Source organism: Octopus bimaculoides, chromosome 10 (genome assembly GCF_046866305.1).
Source record: "Octopus bimaculoides isolate indiv1 chromosome 10, ASM4686630v1, whole genome shotgun sequence".
Classification (NCBI taxonomy): domain Eukaryota; kingdom Metazoa; phylum Mollusca; class Cephalopoda; order Octopoda; family Octopodidae; genus Octopus; species Octopus bimaculoides.
In genome coordinates, this window is record NC_142937.1 from 48,677,962 (window position 1) to 48,698,568 (window position 20,607).

The 20,607-nt window shown below is 38.6% G+C and overlaps 1 protein-coding gene across 7 annotated transcripts in view; it reads left to right on the forward strand.

Annotated features, from left to right (window-relative positions):
* LOC106879475 (uncharacterized) overlaps positions 1-20,607 on the forward strand; it is a 419,118-nt gene that overhangs the window by 93,248 nt on the left and 305,263 nt on the right. For 2 of the 7 annotated variants that reach the window (XM_089358606.1, XM_089358607.1), the window contains exons 2-4: positions 582-637; positions 1,777-1,831; positions 19,294-19,733. In XM_089358606.1, coding sequence (XP_089214732.1) covers positions 19,624-19,733 — 110 coding nt within the window. In that variant the 5' untranslated portion in view covers positions 582-637; positions 1,777-1,831; positions 19,294-19,623. The remainder of the gene's footprint in view (positions 1-581; positions 638-1,776; positions 1,832-19,293; positions 19,734-20,607) is intronic. The other 5 variants (XM_089358605.1, XM_089358608.1, XM_089358603.1 and 2 more) reach the window with 3 other exon arrangements.

A 20,607-nucleotide genomic window follows, 5' to 3' on the forward strand; every position in this document is an offset into this window, starting at 1 on the left:
TCCTGGTTAGACTTCAATCAAAACTTCTTGAGGTCACTTGACAGATTAGAGGAACAGCCATTAGTTGTATTTTTAGATGGTGTCTGTCTTCTTTAATTAAAAGTCAAATTTTGTGTTCAGATAACTTTCAGGGTCAAGGAATATTTGATTCAAATACCTACTACTTTTCTATCGTAAGACTAGAATTTGTGCTTTACAGTGTCCTCGATGACAGAGTTAACATTTTCCAACAATAAATTTCTCAAAATAAAATAGTTTTCACAGTGTATTTAAAATTTTTTTGATGTATTTTTGTGTGTGAACGTGAAAAGAAAACCCATCAGAATATTTAATTCATATATTTTGATGGGTTTTCTGTCTATCATTATCATCACTGTCCACTTTTCCATGTCCTCATGGGTTGGATAGAATTTGTTGAGACAGATTGTCTTACAGCTGGTTGCACTTCCTGTCACCAACTCTCATATGCTATCAAGTAAGTTAATATTTCCCCATGATGACATGTTTTCACAGAATATTAGACATGAAGGATACCAGTTGTTTGACAGTGAAACTCATTTACAACTATCATTCATTTACAGCTTTCAAGACATGGAGATAATAATACACTCATGCACAGATGCACAGTGGCTGTGTGGTAAGTAGCCTGCTTACCAATCACATGGTTCTGGGTTTAGTCCCACTGCGTGGCACCTTGGGTAAGTGTCTTCCACTATAGCCTCAGGCCGACCAAAGCCTTGTGAGTGGATTTGGCAGACGGAAACTGAAAGAAGCTTGTCGTATATATGTATATATATATATATATATATATATATATATATATATATATATATGTATGTATGTGTGTTTGTGTGTCTGTGTTTGTCCCTCCACCATCGCTTGACAACCAATGCTGGTGTGTTTACGTCCCCCGTAACTTAGCGGTTCGGCAAAAAGAGACCGATAGAATAAGTACTAGGCTTACAAAGAATAAGTCCTGGGGTCGATTTGCTCGACTAAAGGCAGTGCTCCAGCATGGCCACAGTCAAATGACTGAAACGAGTAAAAGAGAGAATATATATATATATATATATATATATATAACAGACCTTTCATTTTCTGTTTACCAAAGCCACTCACAAGGCTTTGGTTGCTCAAGGCTGTGCTAGAAGACCCTTGCCTAAGTTTCCATGCAGTGGACACAGAACTTGGAACCATTTGTTTGGGAAGCAAACCTCTAATCACATGGCCACCACTAGGAAAAAAGCAGGCGTGCCTGCATGGTTAAGAAGCTCCCTTTGCAGCTGCTTGGTTTCAAGGCTTCAGACTCACTGTGCAGCACCTTGGGCAAATGTTTTCTATTAAAGCCCTGAGCTGACCAATGCTTTGTGAATGAATTTCTTAAATGGAAACTGTGTGGAAGCCTGATGTATGTTTGTGTTTGTTCCCACCACTGCTCAGCAATGGGTGTTGGTTTGTTTACATCCCTCTAACTTTGTGGTTTGGCAAAGAGTTTGATAGAATAAGAAACAGGCTGGAAAATAAATAATTACATGCTAGGTAATCATTTTCAGTTTGAGCAATTTCTTTGTGAAAATGTTAACTTTGCCATATAGAACACTATTCTTGATGTTATAGCTATGACAGACAAGTAATAGGTCATTGATAAATTTCTGTTCTAATTCACATCTAGTTGGTGCTTTGTGGCAGTTATTTTTTTATGATGAATACATATTCAACCTCTTGTTTCAGTTTGTCAAATATAATTTTTTTTTCTTTTTCTTCTTTTCAAACCAGCATAAATAAATGTTTGAATGGATTTTATCACAGTACTGTGATATAGGTGTTACAGGTGAGTGAATTGATAGGCCATCAGTGATGGTGTTGTTTATATGACTGACAATTAACACTTTATCATCCAGTTCACTTCGAAGAAGTGCTTTTGGAGTAAAAAAACTGAACATCTTAAGAAAAGGCATCCCTATTCAATAGATGTAGGTTTCATTAACTTGTGGATTGTTTGCTGAGAAATTGAGAGAGAGATCACTTCTAATGATATAACTTACCCTAGATTAATAACATGATGCTTCTATGACCTATGGGTTATAGGATTCAAGCACTACTTTATGTTGATCCATGGATTAAAAAAATAACACAGGTCAACAAAAAAATTTTTTTTTTCTCCTTTGTCAAAGACTTTAGTTCTGATCTAGTGGTTTTTTTTGATATACTGAATCTGAAAATGACATCCATTTATTTCCATCATGTCAAGGTATTAAGATGCTGGATCCATAGAATATATATTCTACACAGCTGCAACATCTGGTATGCACTAATAATAAAAAAATTGAAGTGGAGTTCTAGGGAGGCATGCTATTCAGAAAGTCCCACAGGCTGCATGACTGATGTGTAGACATATTCTTTTGACTGGGACTTTAAATCTTACTTCAAAGGTTATTCAACCAGTAAAGAAAATTATATTGATGTTTATGTAAGAAAGCTTCACTGATGAAAGTAGATGCTAAAATACTAAATTACAGTTGTAGTTAAAAATCTGAATAAAAGTTTTTATTGGTTGCAAAAATTTGATAAGTGAATTTGTGTGTATGTATGTACTATAACTATGATTGCTATATTGTGTGGTCTTATTTAACTCTGTATACACACTTTCCAATCCACGCATACTTAAATATATTGGCAAGTGTGTTTAATTAATTGTTACTTAAATTACCAACATATTATCATGTATAATCCAGGTGAGTGCACTATATATCTCTATTTAATTTATTAAAGTATAGAGCAGTAAATGTTTTGTATAAATTTATATATTGACATATATATTATACTATATCAATACACAAGATTGCCTGTTGGTAAATTAAACAACATTAATTAAATATACCTGCCAACATAGTTAACTATTTGTCAATTGGAAAACATGTATACTATGTATAGATATTTAAAATGAGGTCATGAAAAAATTGTATAATATAAATATAGATGTGTGTATGTAGACACACACATACACACACACATACGCACACACACACACACTAAAAAAAATAGAGGCACATGCATAAATGATGCTAATACTTGCAGATATATACATTCACACACATATATATGTAGTTTTTGTCAACACATTTTCATTTACAAGGCTTGTGTTGACCTGAGGCTATAGTAAAAGATCTTTGACCAAGATGTTGTGCAGTGAAATTGAGCCTATAACCTCATACTTGCAAAGCTTTCATCTTTACCACTTGTTTGTGCCAACATCTACAAGTGCTTATATAGATGAATGTGTTCTCTGTCTCTCTCTCTCTCTGATACAAGCCACTCAGTACATAACTAGGAATTAAACTTGTAATCAACAGAATAAGATGAATAGTATCATGTGCCTGCTTAGAGGATTGGTAGTAAGGCTGAAATTCAGAAGTCTGATGTCAGTAGTTCAACATTTTAGTTTTACATAGCATTGTGTCTTACATTATTATTGTTCTTATGTTCAGATCCTTACAGATGATTGAAAATTTTATATGCATTTTGCTTTCAATTTAGTTTCTTTAAAATAATGTCTTGGGGTGTAGCCGTAGGAGTGCTCAATGTTTATGGTGACTGTTTTACAAATATTGTTGACAACAATCTGAAGGTTGTTTGTCACCCTATGAACATTCCAGCACCCAATTCTGAATAATGGTATTTTGCTCTTTCTGTTGACATTGTTGTTGTGTAGTGTGTTTATGACTGTTCACTTATCAGGAAGTATCCTATTTTCCCACCACGACACTCAAACACTCAGTAGGGCAAGCGAACAGTACCAGGACACCACCTTACTGGTTGAACACTGTTTGGTTTGAAGTCGTCAGTATATGGTAATAAAAATAGTTAATAACTTCTCCCACCATTAGCAACAACTCCAAATGTTTGTAACTGGTAACCGTTGTTCGCCATGTTGTATTTGTAAATGAAATTTCCTCTCCAGGGAACTAACCTGGGCAAAGATCTAGAGAATTTGGGTTGCCCAAATGTTAGAATTTCCATTATGGCTTTCTTGATAATATCTAAAGGAAAGGTAGAACCAATGTGTTTGGTATCAGGTTGACTGCAGTAGCTACTTGAGTAATGCCACTATTTCACCCAGAGCTGGGAGTTTGCTGATGGATGTTTTCACACATTGGTGGGTTTATGTGCTGTATCTTATATCTGAGTCCCTATAAGTATGGCTTAGATTGAAAGGAACTCACTCACCATGTGGTGTTACCACAAGAGATTATTATCTGAAGCTTTAACTAGAAAGTCTGTACTGACAGTGAAAAACACATTCAACTGCTAGCCACCAGTAAAAAGCTGAAAGCAGGAAAGTGACCAGCTCACAGCTTACCCTACTAATGTACTAGATGCATCACGATAACCACTTTGATACACTACTTTGTTTGTGTATATGAGTGTGTGTGTTTGTGATCATTATCATCATCATTTAAGTGTCTGTGTTCCATGCTGGCATGGGCTGGACAGTTTGACAGGATCTGATGGGGTCAAGGACTGCTTTGTGCTCCAGTTTCTACAGCTAGAAGACCTTCCTAACACTAACCACAGTGCAGTATGTACTGGGTGCTTTTTTTGTACTACCAGCACTAGTGAGGTCACCATGCAGCTTGCAAGACTATGAACCCTGGAGAGGCTTTATCCTAGGAGATGGTGGGTATGAGAGAAGGGTCTGGAGCAGATCTTGTCTCTTACTGTAGAGGAGTTACATGACTATTTACATTTAGAAAAGAGGGTGGGAGTGAGCAAGTGGAGTTGGAAAGAACTAAAATAGTGGTGATGTCAAAGCATGAGGTGAGTTGAAGGGAGTGGGGACAAGGGAACCAGGAGTGGGTGGGTGGGTAGCAGTTGCAAGAGTGTGTGAGGGAGTGAAAGATGGGGGAATAGGTGAGAGAAGGGGTGATAAGTAACAACTGTAATGATTAGGTTGGGGTGAAGACTGTCACACCATGTCTCTGTTTACTTATCTCCTTTTTTTTTTAGTAACGTTATCGTTTACTTTTAAAATGTCAGTGTCATTAAAAAAACACACATTATTTTGATTGTGGTAATTAAAAGAAAAAGATATTTTTGTTTTGATTTGGCAGAAAATATTTCAACCTAACTTTCTGTTTGATCTATCAGTGTGTATGAAGATACTTAACTTTAACAATATTCTTGTAGCTTCATTTATCAAGCCTTTAGATTGCTTATCTGATCATACAAGATCCAATTAAACAAATTTCTATGGATTTTAGCAAGATAAATTTCTGTTCTCATTTATGGAAGAAAAAAAAAAGTGCGAGTTTAATTTTTTTTTTTAGACATTTCTACTTTTATATCTCAGCTGAACATTTCAGTAAATTCTTTTGTTTTTGTATATTGAACCTTTGATAAAAATTGGTTTTTCAATAGTCAGTGTTTGTCTGGTAATTGACTTTCTTGTTTTATTGTTTAAATCTCATCTGCTGTTTTTGGCTTCTCTTGTTCTGAATTGCCTTTCAGTGAGCTAAAAGGAGTCTGTTGTGTAACTTGATAAAATATCAACTTCTAATGCCTCCTTTCACTTCACTAGCTAAAAAGAGAAAGCAGCTTGAAAATATCAAATCACATCACACTACCAACTCTATCATCAATACTATAATTTACAACAACAATACTCAAAGATATCTGAATTTTGAACTGTTTTGAGAGGGTTGGCTCTAATATCTCCCATTGTTTTAATCTTTTGTTAAAATATTGAATATCAGAATTGAGGTAGCTGTCTTAGGTGAACAGTGCAGTTTTTATTTCTGCTAGAGTGAACTGAAGAGACGATGTCACATTTAACTCCAAACTTGACATTTATCTCTAATGTCATCACATTTTACGACTGCTGAATATTGGTACAATTGAGCTAATTTCCATTCAAATGGTTTTACCCATCTCTCTTTGTGTGTGTGTGTGTTGCATATGTGTATGCACAAACATGTGCGTGTGTGACACACTTCTCTTAATTCTTCTCTTTTCAGGAAAAATATTTTAAATGTACAGTATTTGTGTTTTTATTAAATTATTATTATTATTATTATTATTATTGTTGTAAAGATTTCCTGTGTCTAAAACGAATAGAAGTTCTGTCTTGCTTTTGACCCTGGGAATATTTAAATCATTGGCTAAAATCACACATTTAATGTTGGTTTCGATGTATGATATTAGCTTTATTTGACATACATCCACCCACAAAATTGCTCTTTTCAAATCCTGTTGTAAATATCCACAGGATGCACTTCCTAACAGTGATGACAGCAATTATGAAGAAAAACTGAAACATGGAGAAAATTATCAAGTTTTGATTTCGCATTACCATTTTCATTTTTAAACAAGGAAAAAAGATTGTATGTGTTAGATTTTTGTCAGTTTAATAGAGGCATCTAATGATAAACAGGCAATTTTCTCTTTTAAAATGGAAGTTGTCCAGTAGCTAAAGTCTTTTCAGAGGAGATGGCCGTCGCAGAAAGAACATTTAATTGTTTCTTGTATCTAGCTAAAATCAGAAATTACTGACATTTATGCATTTCCCATGAGTTTTAGTAATGTAAATAAATTGGTAATAACATGGGAATTAAACTAAGAGGCTGAGAATTTACTACTACAGATCAGTATCATGAGAATTACACCAATAGCTTATGACAACATATGAATACCTGGCACTTCATTTACAAATGAATTGTATATTAGATGTTCATTAACACATAACTAATATATATATATATATATCATCATCATCATCATCATCATCGTTTAACGTCTGCTTTCCATGCTAGCATGGGTTGGACGATTTGACTGAGGACTGGTGAACCAGATGGCTACACCAGGCTCCAATCTGATTTGGCAGAGTTTCTACAACTGGATGCACTCCGAGAGTGTAGTGGGTGCTTTATATATATATATATATATATATATATATATATATATATATATATATATAATGTATATACATAAAAGAGATCAAAATTGTACTAATATATGTAGTCAAGCAAGCAAAATACACATACATTGTCATGCAGTAATGTATATAGAGCATTTTGAAAACCAAATAGAATTTTGTGAAGATTAGACAGTATCAAGTTGTAAAGAGGAATTAATTTATGGATATTGATGATTTAGATAAGGCTTATTAAAGTACACTGATGATCTTTCAAGAATCTGTATCATCATTGTCATCATTATAATTTTGCGTTACCTTTTCCATACTACCATAAGTTGGATAGTTACTCTAAGGAAATATTTTGTTTGTCCAGATGCCATTCCTGTTGCCAACCTTTTTAATCATATGATATGCAAGGATACACTGTACTTACTTATTCTTAAACCAGAATATATGTGATAAAGAGAGTCTATATAACTTGGAAATAATTTTATTATTTAACAGGTGTATAAGGCAAAGCAAAGCTCTTATCTATTTTATTTCAAAATTTGTTATTGTGAATAAATGTAAGTTTATTTCACATGATATTTTTGTTTTTAATTTGTTTGCAAGGAAATGAAGTAACATAGCATTGAACAGCATAGGAAGAGTTTAGTATGCTAAAGAGATGAACAAAATAAGTACCTGTTTTAAAAAAGAAAAAGTACCAGGAGTGATTGTTTTCTTTTGATTAAACTTTTCAATGCAGTGTCCTAGCATGACCATAGTTCAATAACTGAAACAAGTATAAACCATGTGTGTGTGTGTGTGTGTGTGTGTGTGTGTGTGTATGTGTGTGTGCAGGAAACCTAAAAGCTGATTATAGCATTTTCAGGTTTCTAGTAGCAAACAGCCCATGCCATACTTTTTGATTTAGCCATGTCCAACAATTGATAATTTACCTCTACAATTCTACAAGATTATCAACATGAAACCATTATGTAACTCTCTTTTTCAATTCATGAGACCTTATTAAACCTTATTAATTGGTAAACAAATAATGGCATTGGAGAGCATGCTATGTGCTGTTTCTCCAATGTACATTGTTATCCTGTTTCTGCACCAGACAGCATGTAGCATAGGTGAACACTGGCAGGTGTTCAAGGAGGTGAAAAGCTCGTCAGTGCTTTTCACCTCCTTGCTCAATTAGAACATAATTCACCAATATGCTCAATTAGAACACAGAGGCTGGGTTAACAACATAGATGTTAGGATCTGATCAGTGCATAAAAGAGACATGACACTCAAACAGATTATAGAGACCACACATAATAGAGAATAGACCGAACCTCAACAGAAAATGTGAACAGAGTAATAACACCCTTTCCATTCTACCACACTACACAAACTGATGACTAAATACGGAACGAGGTAAAATGAATAAATGACTTGGGTACTAACAGTGAAACATACAAATCTTTATACACTCACACAAGACATACACATACAAAACACAGAATGAGAAGAAAAAAGAAGACACGAGTACAGTGTAATGTACAAATCTATAAACATGTACACAGGACATACATAGTAAACACATGGACACACACACACATATATGTACACAGATACAGACATAAATACATACACAGATTGAGATACATACCACAGAAGGGCAAAATAGAATAGGCAGGGTAAGAGAAGACACATGGGACAGAGTCACTGAAGAGGTCACAAGATGTGTAATGAAAGAACATTGACAGACAAACTGAAAAAAAATAATGCTAATAAAACTAAAGTGAAGATCAAATAAATAATGTATGTGCTTAATTGGCTAAAGATGACCATTCCCAAGTATAACAAGATATATTTATATATATATATACACACTAGCAAATCAATCATCCATCTATGATGGAAGCATAAAATGAGGGATGGAAGTCATAACAGCAGTATCATCATCATCATCGTTTAACGTCCGCTTTCCATGCTAGCATGGGTTGGACGATTTGACTGAGGACTGGTGAAACCGGATGGCAACACCAGGCTCCAGTCTGATTTGGCAGAGTTTCTACAGCTGGATGCCCTTCCTAACGCCAACCACTCAGAGAGTGTAGTGGGTGCTTTTACGTGTCACCTGCACGAAAACGGCCACGCTCGAAATGGTGTCTTTTATGTGCCACCCGCACAAGCCAGTCCAGGGGCACTGGCAACGATCTCGCTCGAAAATCCTACAGGAGCCAGTCAGGCGGTACTGGCAACGGCCACGCTCAAAATGGTGCATCTCATGTGCCACCCGCACAAGAACCAGTCCAGGGGCACTGGCAACGATCTTACTTGGCTTGCCGGGACTTTTCACGCACAGCACATTTCCAAAGGTCTCGGTCAGTAGTCATCGCCTCGGTGAGGCCCAATGTACGAAGGTCTTGCCTCACCACCTCAGCCCAGGTCTTCCTGGGCCTACCTCTTCCACGGGTTCCCTCAACTGTTAGGGTGTGGCACTTTTTCACGCAGCTATCCTCCTCCATTCTCACCACATGTCCATACCAGCGCAATCGTCTCTCTTGCACGCCACAACTGATGCTTCTAATGTTCAGCTTTTCTCTCAAGATACTTACACTCTGACGGGTATTCACATTGACATTACACATCCAACGGAGCAGACTGGCTTCATTCCTTGCGAGCTTACGTATGTCCTCAGCAGTTACAGCCCATGTTTCACTGCCATGTAGCATGGTTGTTCGTATGCATGCGTCTTACAGTCTGCCTTTTACTCTGAGTGAGAGTCCCTTTGTCGCCAGCAGGGGTAAGAGCTCTCTAAACTTTGCCCAGGCTATTCTTATTCTAGCAGCTACACTTTCAGCGCACCCACCCCCACTACTAACTTGGTCGCCCAGATAGCGGAAGCTATCGACTACCTCTAGTTTTTCACCCTGGAATGAGATAGAAGTTGTTTCCTGTTTGTTTGCAGTCTTTATTGCACCTGAACATCTGCCACAAACAAAAACTAACTTGCTAGTTAACCTGCCTTTGATATTGCTGCACCTCTTATGTGTCCATAGCTTGCACCGGGTACATCTTATAGAGTTACTACCTACTCCTTTTCTACATACTGAGCAGGGCCATCTACCTGAAGGGGTTTGTGTTTTATCTACCTTCCTACTTATTAGGATTTTGGTTTTAGCTAGGTTGACTCTAAGGCCCTTCAATTCTAGACCTTGCTTCCACACCTGAAACTTCTCCTCTAGTTCTGATAGTGACTCCGCAATTAGGGCAAGGTCATCAGCATAGAGGAGCTCCCAGGGGCAACCTGTCTTGAACTCCTCTGTGATTGCCTGGAGGACTATGGTAAATAAGAGGGGGCTGAGGACGGAACCTTGGTGGACCCCTACCTCTACCCGGAATTCATTGCTGTACTCATTTCCAACCCTCACCTTACTGGCAGCATCTCTGTACATGGCTCGCACAGCTCTCACTAACCATTCTTCTATCCCAAGTTTCCTCATTGACCACCAGATAAGGGATCGGGGGACCCTGTCAAAGGCTTTCTCCATGTCAACGAAAGCCAGGTACAGAGGTTTATCCTTAGCTAGGTATTTCTCCTGCAACTGTCTCACTAGAAATAAGGCATCAGTAGTGCTTTTACCTGGCACGAACCCAAACTGCATCTCATCTAAATTGATTCGCTCCCTAATTAGTTGGGCTATGACCCTCTCTGTAACTTTCATAACCTGATCTAACAGCTTGATGCCTCTGTAATTATTTGTATCTAAAGCGTCACCTTTACCTTTGTAGCAGTTGACTATGATGCTGCTACACCAGTCATTGGGTATGACTCCTTCGTGTATCACCTGGTTCGTAATACGGGTGACTAGGCTATAGCCAACACTGCCAGATATTTTGAGCATCTCTGCAGTGATTCCTGATGGGCCGGGGGCTTTCCCGGTCTTCATACTCTTAATTGCTTTATCTACCCTGGTACTATCAACTCGGATAGCTGGTCCCTCTATTGGGTCGACATACGGCAGGCTCTCTTTCTCCCATTCATTCTCTTTATTAAGCAATCTATCATAGTGGCATCTCCAGACCTCTTTCTTTGCATCCTCATTTAATGCAAGCGTACCATCATCCATGCGAACACATTTCTCTCCTACAACATCACTATTCTCTCTCCTACACTGTCTTGCAACACAAAATACCTCGAGTCTTTGGTCCTCACGGCGCAGAACATTGGCAAATCTTTCCTTATCTGCTTCCCCTCTGGCTGTGTAAATGGACTTGATAGTTTACTGGGTGATGCTTTAGTGAAATCACATTATTGTTGGTGACACAGCATTCTGTTGCAGCTATATGACATGTGTTTGCGACTAAGTGACATGTGATGACAATTCACTCCCGAACTGAAATAGGCTCCCAGACTCTGTATCATGAATGGTTATGTGGACCACTCCTAATGAAAGCCAGAGCTTCATTTGACCACTACATAAAAAGTATTAAGGAAAAATTGTTATTTAGATATACTTTTATTTTAGTTGTTTATACTATTTTTTGCTTGCTTATACTCTTATACATTCAAAGTTCACAAATCTCCTTATTTAAATTAGGAATAATATTCCTTTTGATAATATCAATATAATTACAAAACTTCTTCGTAGACAATATTAAATGTTTGGTTGACATTAATTTTCACGCATAGTGACATATAACTGACTGTGTGTAAACATTAGAGTGGGTAAAAACACACCTACACAACCTAAAGTGAATGTGCTGTGAATGTGCAAACGGAATCTTTAGGGTTGTAAAAAATCAAACTATGACTTACCTCTCACTGTTCTATGTGAATAATGTCTGGATGTTCTGGTACCATGGGTTATTTTGATTGACAAAACTCAGATGTAAACAACAGCCACTTTGATTAACCATTTAGAATCCTGCTCAAGACTGACACACTTCAATAACCACTAAATAATCACACACACTGTATACTGACACACACTTTTCCATTTTATTTCCACTGTTAACCTTCCTCACAACCCCTTTGTATCTATGATGGGGCCATGAACTATGTGATGCAAATATATCCACGAGATATCCACGAAATAATCATACCTCTTGATTTTTTAAAGGTTAAAATCCTTCCTGACAACTGTCTTTGTAATCCCCCAAAATATCATAACCATTGGTCCAGCTGTCTGACTGAAGAGGGAACAAAGAGACAGACAGACAGACAGAATAAGACAGTAAAGTAGGATAGTAAATAAAGGGATAGTATTGCAAATCTAAACCCTCTAAATTCATGAACTATACAGGGGGGGGGGGGGGAAATCCAGAATTAAGCCTTGTTGCCGGAATTTTAACAAAAAAAAAAAAATCAAAGGTGGTTTATTAATAAGAAACTCAATATCCACTAAATAATCATACTTTTCCACTAAAAACCTTCCCCAAAAAATATCATGACCATTGGTACTTGCTTACTTACTTTTGCTTAAGGCAGTCCATCTTGACATATGACGTCGTCTTTGATCCTTAGGGATTGTCTTGATGGTGTTGCCAGGCCCTCCTGTGGCTGAAAAGACCGATTCTGGAGGCACATATCTGATTACACTGAGAGCAGTGAAGAGGGCTCCGATGAAGATGAGCTCATCTAGGATTTTGCTAACGTTCCTTGAGCTGTTTCTGCTTTTCTTCGCGAAGTCTAGTCCGCTCATCCTCAAAATGTTGTGTACCAGTTTTGACCATACCCTTCCAAGTAGTATGGTCTGTGGCCAGTGTTTCAAGTTCACCTGGGGTATGTTGCAGAGCTTCAGGGATTTCTTGAGATGATCTTTATATCGCTTCTTTGGACCTTCCGTGTCGTCGATTACTCCCTGCTAACTCCCCAAAAAGGACAATCTTGGGTGTACGGTTTTCTGGTATCTTGATAACATGCCCCGCCCAGTGCAATTGACTTCGAGGATCATGCATTTGATGCTGGTCAATTTCGCTCATCTCAGGATCTCCGTATGTGGGATCTTGTCCTTCCAGGTCAGATGAAGAATGCACTGGAGATAGCGGATATGAAAGGATTCAAGGAGTTTGACCTGATGATGATAAAGTGTCCAGGTTTTTGAGGCATACAGAAGCATGGAAACCACAACAGCACGATAAACCTTGATTTTCATGGAGAGATTCAGATCATGATTAAGGAAGACCCTATCCTTGAGATGTCTAAAAGTGGATGATGCAGGGTGGATGCGATTCTGAATTTCGTGATCAATGACCCCATTACTTGAGATGATGCTACCCAAATAGGTGAATTTCTCGGTGTTCTTTAGTTGGTTGTCTTGGATCGAAAGAGTCACAGGGAGTGAACCATTTTTGGAGTGTTGAAGGATCTCTGTTTTGTTGGTGCTGACTTGGAGTCCAGCCTAACAATAGGTGTTGCACACAGCATCTAGGTTCTGCTGAAGGCTGGCTGGTTCATGGGCGAGAGCTTTGCAGTCATCAGCATACTGTAATTCGAAGAGAGTGGTGGACTGAGTTTTTGTTAATGATTTTAGTCTCCTCAAGTTGAAGAGACTGCCATCATGGCGATATTGAATTGGGATGCCATCTTCGGGGTTGAGGTCGTAGTGAGATAGTAAGGTCATAGCCACAAAGAAGACACTGAAGAGGACAGGGGCCAGGACACAGCCTTGTTTAACACTGACTTGAATGTTGAAGTAGTCAGACTGATCACCACCCAATGTCACATGTGCTTGCATGCCGTCATGGAACTGGCATAACATGGCAAGAAGCTTAGGAGGGCATCTATACCTCTGCAGGATATTCCATAGTTGTGGGTAGCTAATAGCACCAAAAGCCTTACTTAGGTCAATAAAGTCAAATGAGGCATCACACTGTTGTTCTTAGCACTTCTTTAGGAGGCAGGAGATGAAGACCATGTTGATAGTGCTATGGTTAGCTCTAAAACCATATTGAGACTCTGGGAGGATTCCTTCAATGAAGTGGCCAAGAAGTTGAGAGAGCAGGGCATGTGCCAAGACCTTTCCTGCAACATCCAGGAGTGAAATACCTCTGCTTTTGTTGCAGTCTGAGTGATCTCTCTTCTTCTTGAAGATGGTGATTATGTCTGCATGTTTCCAGCATTGAAGGATCAAGCCACTCTTCCAACAGTAGAGGATAATCTGATGAAGATGCTGGACAAGAGCAGGACCACCATATTTATAGATCTACCCTGACACACCATCTGATCCAGGTGATTTCCTGTTTTTTAAGTAGGAGAGAGCTGTACGGATTTTCATGAGGGAGGGTTCCATATCCAGCTCAGGGAGATGAGGGTGCTCATCAATCAGTGTGGTGTCTGTAGGATTTATCTTGTTCAACAAGGAGTTGAAGTGTTCTACCCATCTGTCACGGATCTGGGTCTTTTCCTTGTAGAGAGTGTTGCCGTCTGAAGATCGTATCAAATTGATATGATTGGAGGACGGACTATACATGGATTTGGTTGCAGTGTAGAACTCGTGAATCTTATTTTCATTCACAAAACGTTGAATTTCTGCAGCTTTGTTCTTCCACAAAGTGTTCTGAATCTGCCTAAGTCTGCTCTGGCATTCCAAGTGAAGATCTTTCCAATTCTGGAGGTGTGCATTGGACCTGCTTGAGAGGTAGGCATCATGAGCCTGGTTTTTACTTCTGAGAAGAGGGAGGATCTCATCAGCGGATTCATCAAATTAGTCAGGATTGCAACGTCTAGTGTGTCCCAGTTGTTCGGTTGTGACCGAGGAGATCAGGGAGATATGTTTGTCCCATATATCATTTAGCTCCTCTCGGTTTACCGAGGTAGGATCGGGGAGTGGGAGAGTATCCAATTTGATGGCAAGCTAATCTTGAAAGAGGCCACGATTCTCAGGATCATACAGTTTCATGGTGTTTAGTCGTTTTGATGCTGTTGACTTTTGGCTAGGAGGTCGAATGTTGGAGCAGATAAGGTTGTGGTCCATCCAGCAATCTGTTCCATGCATTGCATGAGTATGGAGGACATCGCCCATGTCTTGACAATGGACAATGATGTAGTCTAGGATATGCCACTTTTTGTAACGCGAGTGCATCCATGATGTCTTGTAAATGTCCTACTGTTGAACGAGGATATTAGTAATGCACAGGTCATACTCAGAGCAGAAGGTGAGTAGTCTCTGTCCATATTCCCTGTGCCGTGAGGACCAAGGATCCCTTGCCAGGCGGTATTGTCACACCCAACATGAGAGTTGAAGTCACCCATGTGTACGATCTTGTCCAATTGGGAGATGTTCTGAAACACAGTATGCAGAGAATCATAGAAGGTGTCCTTTATCTCTTCATCAGAGTCGAGAGTTGGTCCATAAAGACTGAGAATTGTCAGAAAACGTTTGTTCGAAAGTTGGATTTTGATTGTCATTAGGCACTTGCTGATACAGGTGGGTACTCCAGGAATTTTCTGCAATAAGCTGTTCTTGGTTGTGAAACCAACCCCATATGCAAATGGGGTAGCCCAGAGGGATGTCCTTTCCAGAAGGTGTATCCACCAGCTTCTTCAGTGAGGGAACCCTCATCGGAGAAATGAGTCTCACTGAGTGTAGCAATGTCGACGTAGCGCTTGAGTTCGGTGGCTACAATAGCAGTGCATCACAGGGGTCATCAAGTGTCCAGCTCATCAAATGTCATCAAGGAGGGGTGTAAACATTCCAACATGCAAGGATGAGTTTCAAGGGTCTCTTTTTCTTTTTCAATTTTGATGCTTGGTTTCGACTGTATGTTTGGGAACGACTCACTGGGAGCAGTTACCCAGTCGAGCAAGTGAGGTTGAGCTTTTTCTGAGACACAATTTCTAGGCCCTTTCCCATGTAGGGCAGGCTGTGCTATCCCTGAAAAGGGTTGCCTGGACGCACAAGCAGGACCAAGGTGGATGTTCGTCCATGGGTCCATCCAACAATAACCATCTTATGTCGCCTACGTGCAGGACTCCAACTAGAGGCTTCCAACTACATCCTAGTGTGCCCCTGTCACCAGATGACCCCATCACCGCAGGACTTGCAGAAAGGATGAAAGAGAATGAAGTATAAAAGGCGAAGCTTATGCTGTGAAAAGTTTAAGGTGCCGGAGAGGATGCATAGTTCTCAGCTGCATGCACTTGACAAAAGGTGAGGGGGAAGTTCATTGGCAAGTGGAGTCTCGAGATGATTGACCCTTGTCTTCTGCTGTAACGAGCTGTCAGAGTTGGTGGATAAGATCCTATGCTCCATCTTGAGACCACTCCATCTGGTCCTGTTTGCAGGCTTCCTGCAGCAAGATGCTGGAACTCCAGTTTGTCGTAGTCTGCCTTTATAGCCAGCTTGCATGGCATTGCCCTCATCCGCCTTCACTAGGAACAGATCTGCCATTGGGGACTTGCAATACAGGAGCCCTGTTAGCCACTTTTTCAGGATTTGGGCTCAAAAAATATATATATATATATATATATATATATATATATATATATAAAAGTATATATATATATATATATATATATATATATATATATAATTAGGCTATGCAAAGTTCAGAGAGTTCTTACCTCTGCTGGCAACAAAGGGCCTCTCACTCAGAGTGAAAGGCAGATTTTATGATGCCTGTGTGCGAACAGCTATGCTACATGACAGTGAAACGTGGGCTGTGACAGCCAAGGACATATATAGGCTTGAAAGAAATTTGACTGTGAAGAGGGAATGGACAGACAGACAGACAGACAGACGAACATAACGCCCATTATAGTAAGATATATATATATATACATATATATATATATATATATATATATATAAGGTTGAGGAGGGTATTGGATTTAACCAAACCCAGGAGGATACAGGTAATACCGAGTAAGTGCTGTATACCGACTAGTTTGGGCCATTCTTTGTATGAACAGGATTGGGTATTATAAGTCGTGTATTAGCGTGTGTATATGTAAATATATAAAAACAAAAAGATAAAGAGAGTAAAGGTAAGGTTGGGGAAGTATTTTATGGATAGAGTCTTACAGCTGTTTCTGGGAAGATCCAGTACTTCCCTTCATTGGAGACAGAAAAAATAAAGTAATCTATTATTATATCCATAAGCGGATATTTTTAGTATGAAGTGGTAAAGAGTGTGATGTGCTGAAAAAAGAGAGAGACTTGGCCATTCTTCAAGTAAACAAGCAAAAATCCATTGCAATATGGAATATATGTACCTCTGCTATCTATGCTATATCAACTTTCGCTCCAACATCAATTTCCGGATTATCCACACATGGATTACTTTGCATGGATTTCTACACGGATATTTACCACTGGAATGAAACTACACTTCAAGTACTGTTCTCTCTTTTTTCAGCACATCACACTCTTTACCACTTCATACTAAAAATATCCGCCTAAGGATATAATAATAGATTACTTTATTTTTTCTGTCTCCGATGAAGGGAAGTACTGGATCTTCCCAGAAACAGCTGTAAGACTCTATCCATAAAATACTTCTCCAACCTTACCTTTACTCTCTTTATCTTTTTGTTTTTATATATTTACATATATATATATATATATATATATCATCATCATTTAATGTCTGCTGTCCATGCTGGCATGGGTTGGACGGTTTGACCAGGGCTGGTAAGCTGGAAGGCTGCACCAAACCCCTGTCTGATTTGGCATGGTTTTCTATGGCTGGATGCCCTTCCTAATGCTAACCACTCTGAGAGTGTAATGGGTGCATTTACTTGCCACCAGCATGGGAGCCATTTGTAGTATCTGCCATGACTACGATTTTGCTCAGCTTCATGGGTCTTCTTAAGCATGACATAATGCCAAAGGCTTCGATCATTATCTCTATGAGGCCCAACACTTGAAAGGAACTCGGCCACTTTGCCTCCATAAGGCCCAATATTCAAAAGGTGCTCTTTACATGACACCGGCATCAGTCATGACTATGATCTCACTTGGCTTCTCATGCACAGCAGATCGCCAAAGTTCTTGGTCGGTAATTATTGCCTCTGTAAGGCTCAAAGTTCAAAGATCATGCTTCACCACTTCATCCCACATCTTCCTGGGTCAACCTCTACTACAGGTTCCCTCCACAGTTAGAGATTGGCACTTCTTTACACAGCTGTCCTCATAGATACACATCACATGACCATACCAGTGCAGTCATCTCTCTTGCATACCACATCTGATGCCGCTTATGCCGAACTTTTCTCTCAAGATGCTTACACTGTCGAACATGCACACTGACATTGCACCTCTAGTGAATCATACTGGTTTCATTTCTTTCAAGCCTGTGCATGTCCTCAGCTGGCACAGCCCACGCTTCACTGCCATGTAGCATAGCTGTTTGCATACAGGCATCATAAAATCTGCCTGTCACTCTGAGTGAGAAGCCCTTTGTTGCCAGCAGAGGTATTAGCTCTCTGAACTTTGCATAGCCTAATCTTATTCTCACAGCTATGCTCTCAGAGCATCCACCTCCAATGCTGACTTGGTCACCTAGATAATGGAAGCTATCTACTATCTCTAACTCCCCCTCCCCCCAGCAGTTTATGGAGTCTATTTTCTGCACATTTTCAGTGTTTATTGTACCTGTGCATCTTCCACATACAAAAGCTAGTTTCCCTGTTAACCTTCCTCTAATATTACTGCACCTTTTATGTGTCCAAAGCTTACATTGGGTATAGCTTATGGAATTTCTATATACACCTTTTCTACAGATTGAGCAGGGCCCTCTACCTGAAGGGATTTGTGATTTGTCTACCTTTCTACTTACTAAGACTTTAGATTTTGCTAGGTTAACTGTAAGGGCCTTCAATTCTTGACCTTACTTCCATACCTGGAACTTCTCTAGTTCTGGTTGTGATTCAGCAATAAGAACAAGGTCATCAGCATAGAGGAGCTCCCAGGGGCAGCATGTCTTAAATTCTTGTGCTATTGCCTGGAGGACTTTGATGAACAAGAGGGGGCTGGGCACCGATCCTTAGTGAAGCCTTAATTGTACCCTGAATTATTCGCTGTACGCATTGCCAATCCTCATCTCAGTGGTAGCATCCCTGTACATAGCTTGTACAGCTTGTACCAACCACTTGTCTATCCCTAGTTTCCACTTTGACTAGCAGATAAGGGGTCAGGGGACCCTGTCAAAGGCTTTCTCCAAGTCAACAAAGGCCAAGTACAGAGGTTTATCTTTGGCTATGTATTTCTCTTGCAGTATTTTCATTAAATATTTCATTTTTTTCTTTACATAAATTGCAATAATTTGATTAATGACCTATTTTATCTGTTCCCATTGTATTCTCATTCAAAACTATCTCTCAAAACTTGTCAATATTATTTATATGTTGATTTGATTTAACAATTTCTCTCTTTCTTTTCTTGTCATTCCAGCTTTTTAATAACCTCATACATTTCAATATGAACCAGTGGTTTCTTGCCTTAGCCACCAACTTGCCTCAACATCTTTGTGCATTCTTTACTTGAACATATCAATTGTGAAAGAATTTTATATTTGGAGATAATTTATATATCCAAGTGCCCAAGGATTACTGTTAAAGGATTCTCATGGATGCTCAACTGCTTTGAATTTTTATGAAACTTTGACGTACAATATAAGTTAAATCTCCCTTGAAGATACTTGACACCAAATTTTTTTATACAAAGAACAAAATAAGAAACCAATAGGAAAATTCAAGTAATGTCATTGCTGAATATTAGATCATGGAATTAAGCTTAAGTGTGGATAATCTTTCTGCTGCAGAACAGCACCAGATCTGGGAAGTTCTTCAAAGAGACCAAGCACTTCAAAACAAACAGTACAGCAAAATCAAGTAAGTTTGCCTTTTGTTTTTTTTGTGTGCGCGCACGCGCACACACAGACACACACACACACACACACACACATACACACAAAATCCTTTGATCAGATCTTGTTATTTCAAACCTATAATTTTCAGTAAAGAGTCAGAGTGAATGCCAGGTAGAAGCAAGACACACATTATGTGAGTCATATATTTTGATGTCTTAAGAGGAATATTCTAATAAAATCAAATATCAACTATCAAAACTAGCTTTGAATCTACTTAATTGTTTTCAAATGATACATCTTGTTAGATTTCATCATTAGATCTGCTTTCAGTGCTTCAATTATGGGAAAGAAAGTATCCTAGAAGATCTATAGTATTGATCTACATATATTATTATTTTCTTAGTAAAAGGAATTGATCTAATCACCAGTAGTAAAAATAAAAATATAAAAAATTGTTTTAAAAATGCCATTCCTGCTATGACAACATAGATACATGGCTGCAATCCTATGTAAGAAAAGCAAACCAACAAGAGCATTACCTTTAGTCTTCAGCCTCCTACAGCAGAAATAATTCCACTATGTATAAAGAAATACATTCCGTCTTGGCTTGGTATTTTCTAAGACATGTCTGCTGAAATCTTGTTTCTCTATAGGAAGAATAACACTTGCACGGATAATTGAATGGAAATGACACTTGTATTACGTAAATTAGAAATTGTCATAACTTTGACTCCAGTTCAAATGAAAGAAAAGAAAGAAAGAATATCACATTACAAACAATGGTTTTAATATCATTGCTTAGGAATGATATTCTACAGCCTTCATTTATTTTTTTTTATTCTTTACTGGTTTTAGTTACTGGAATATTGAGGCACCACCTTCAAGTGTTTTAGTCA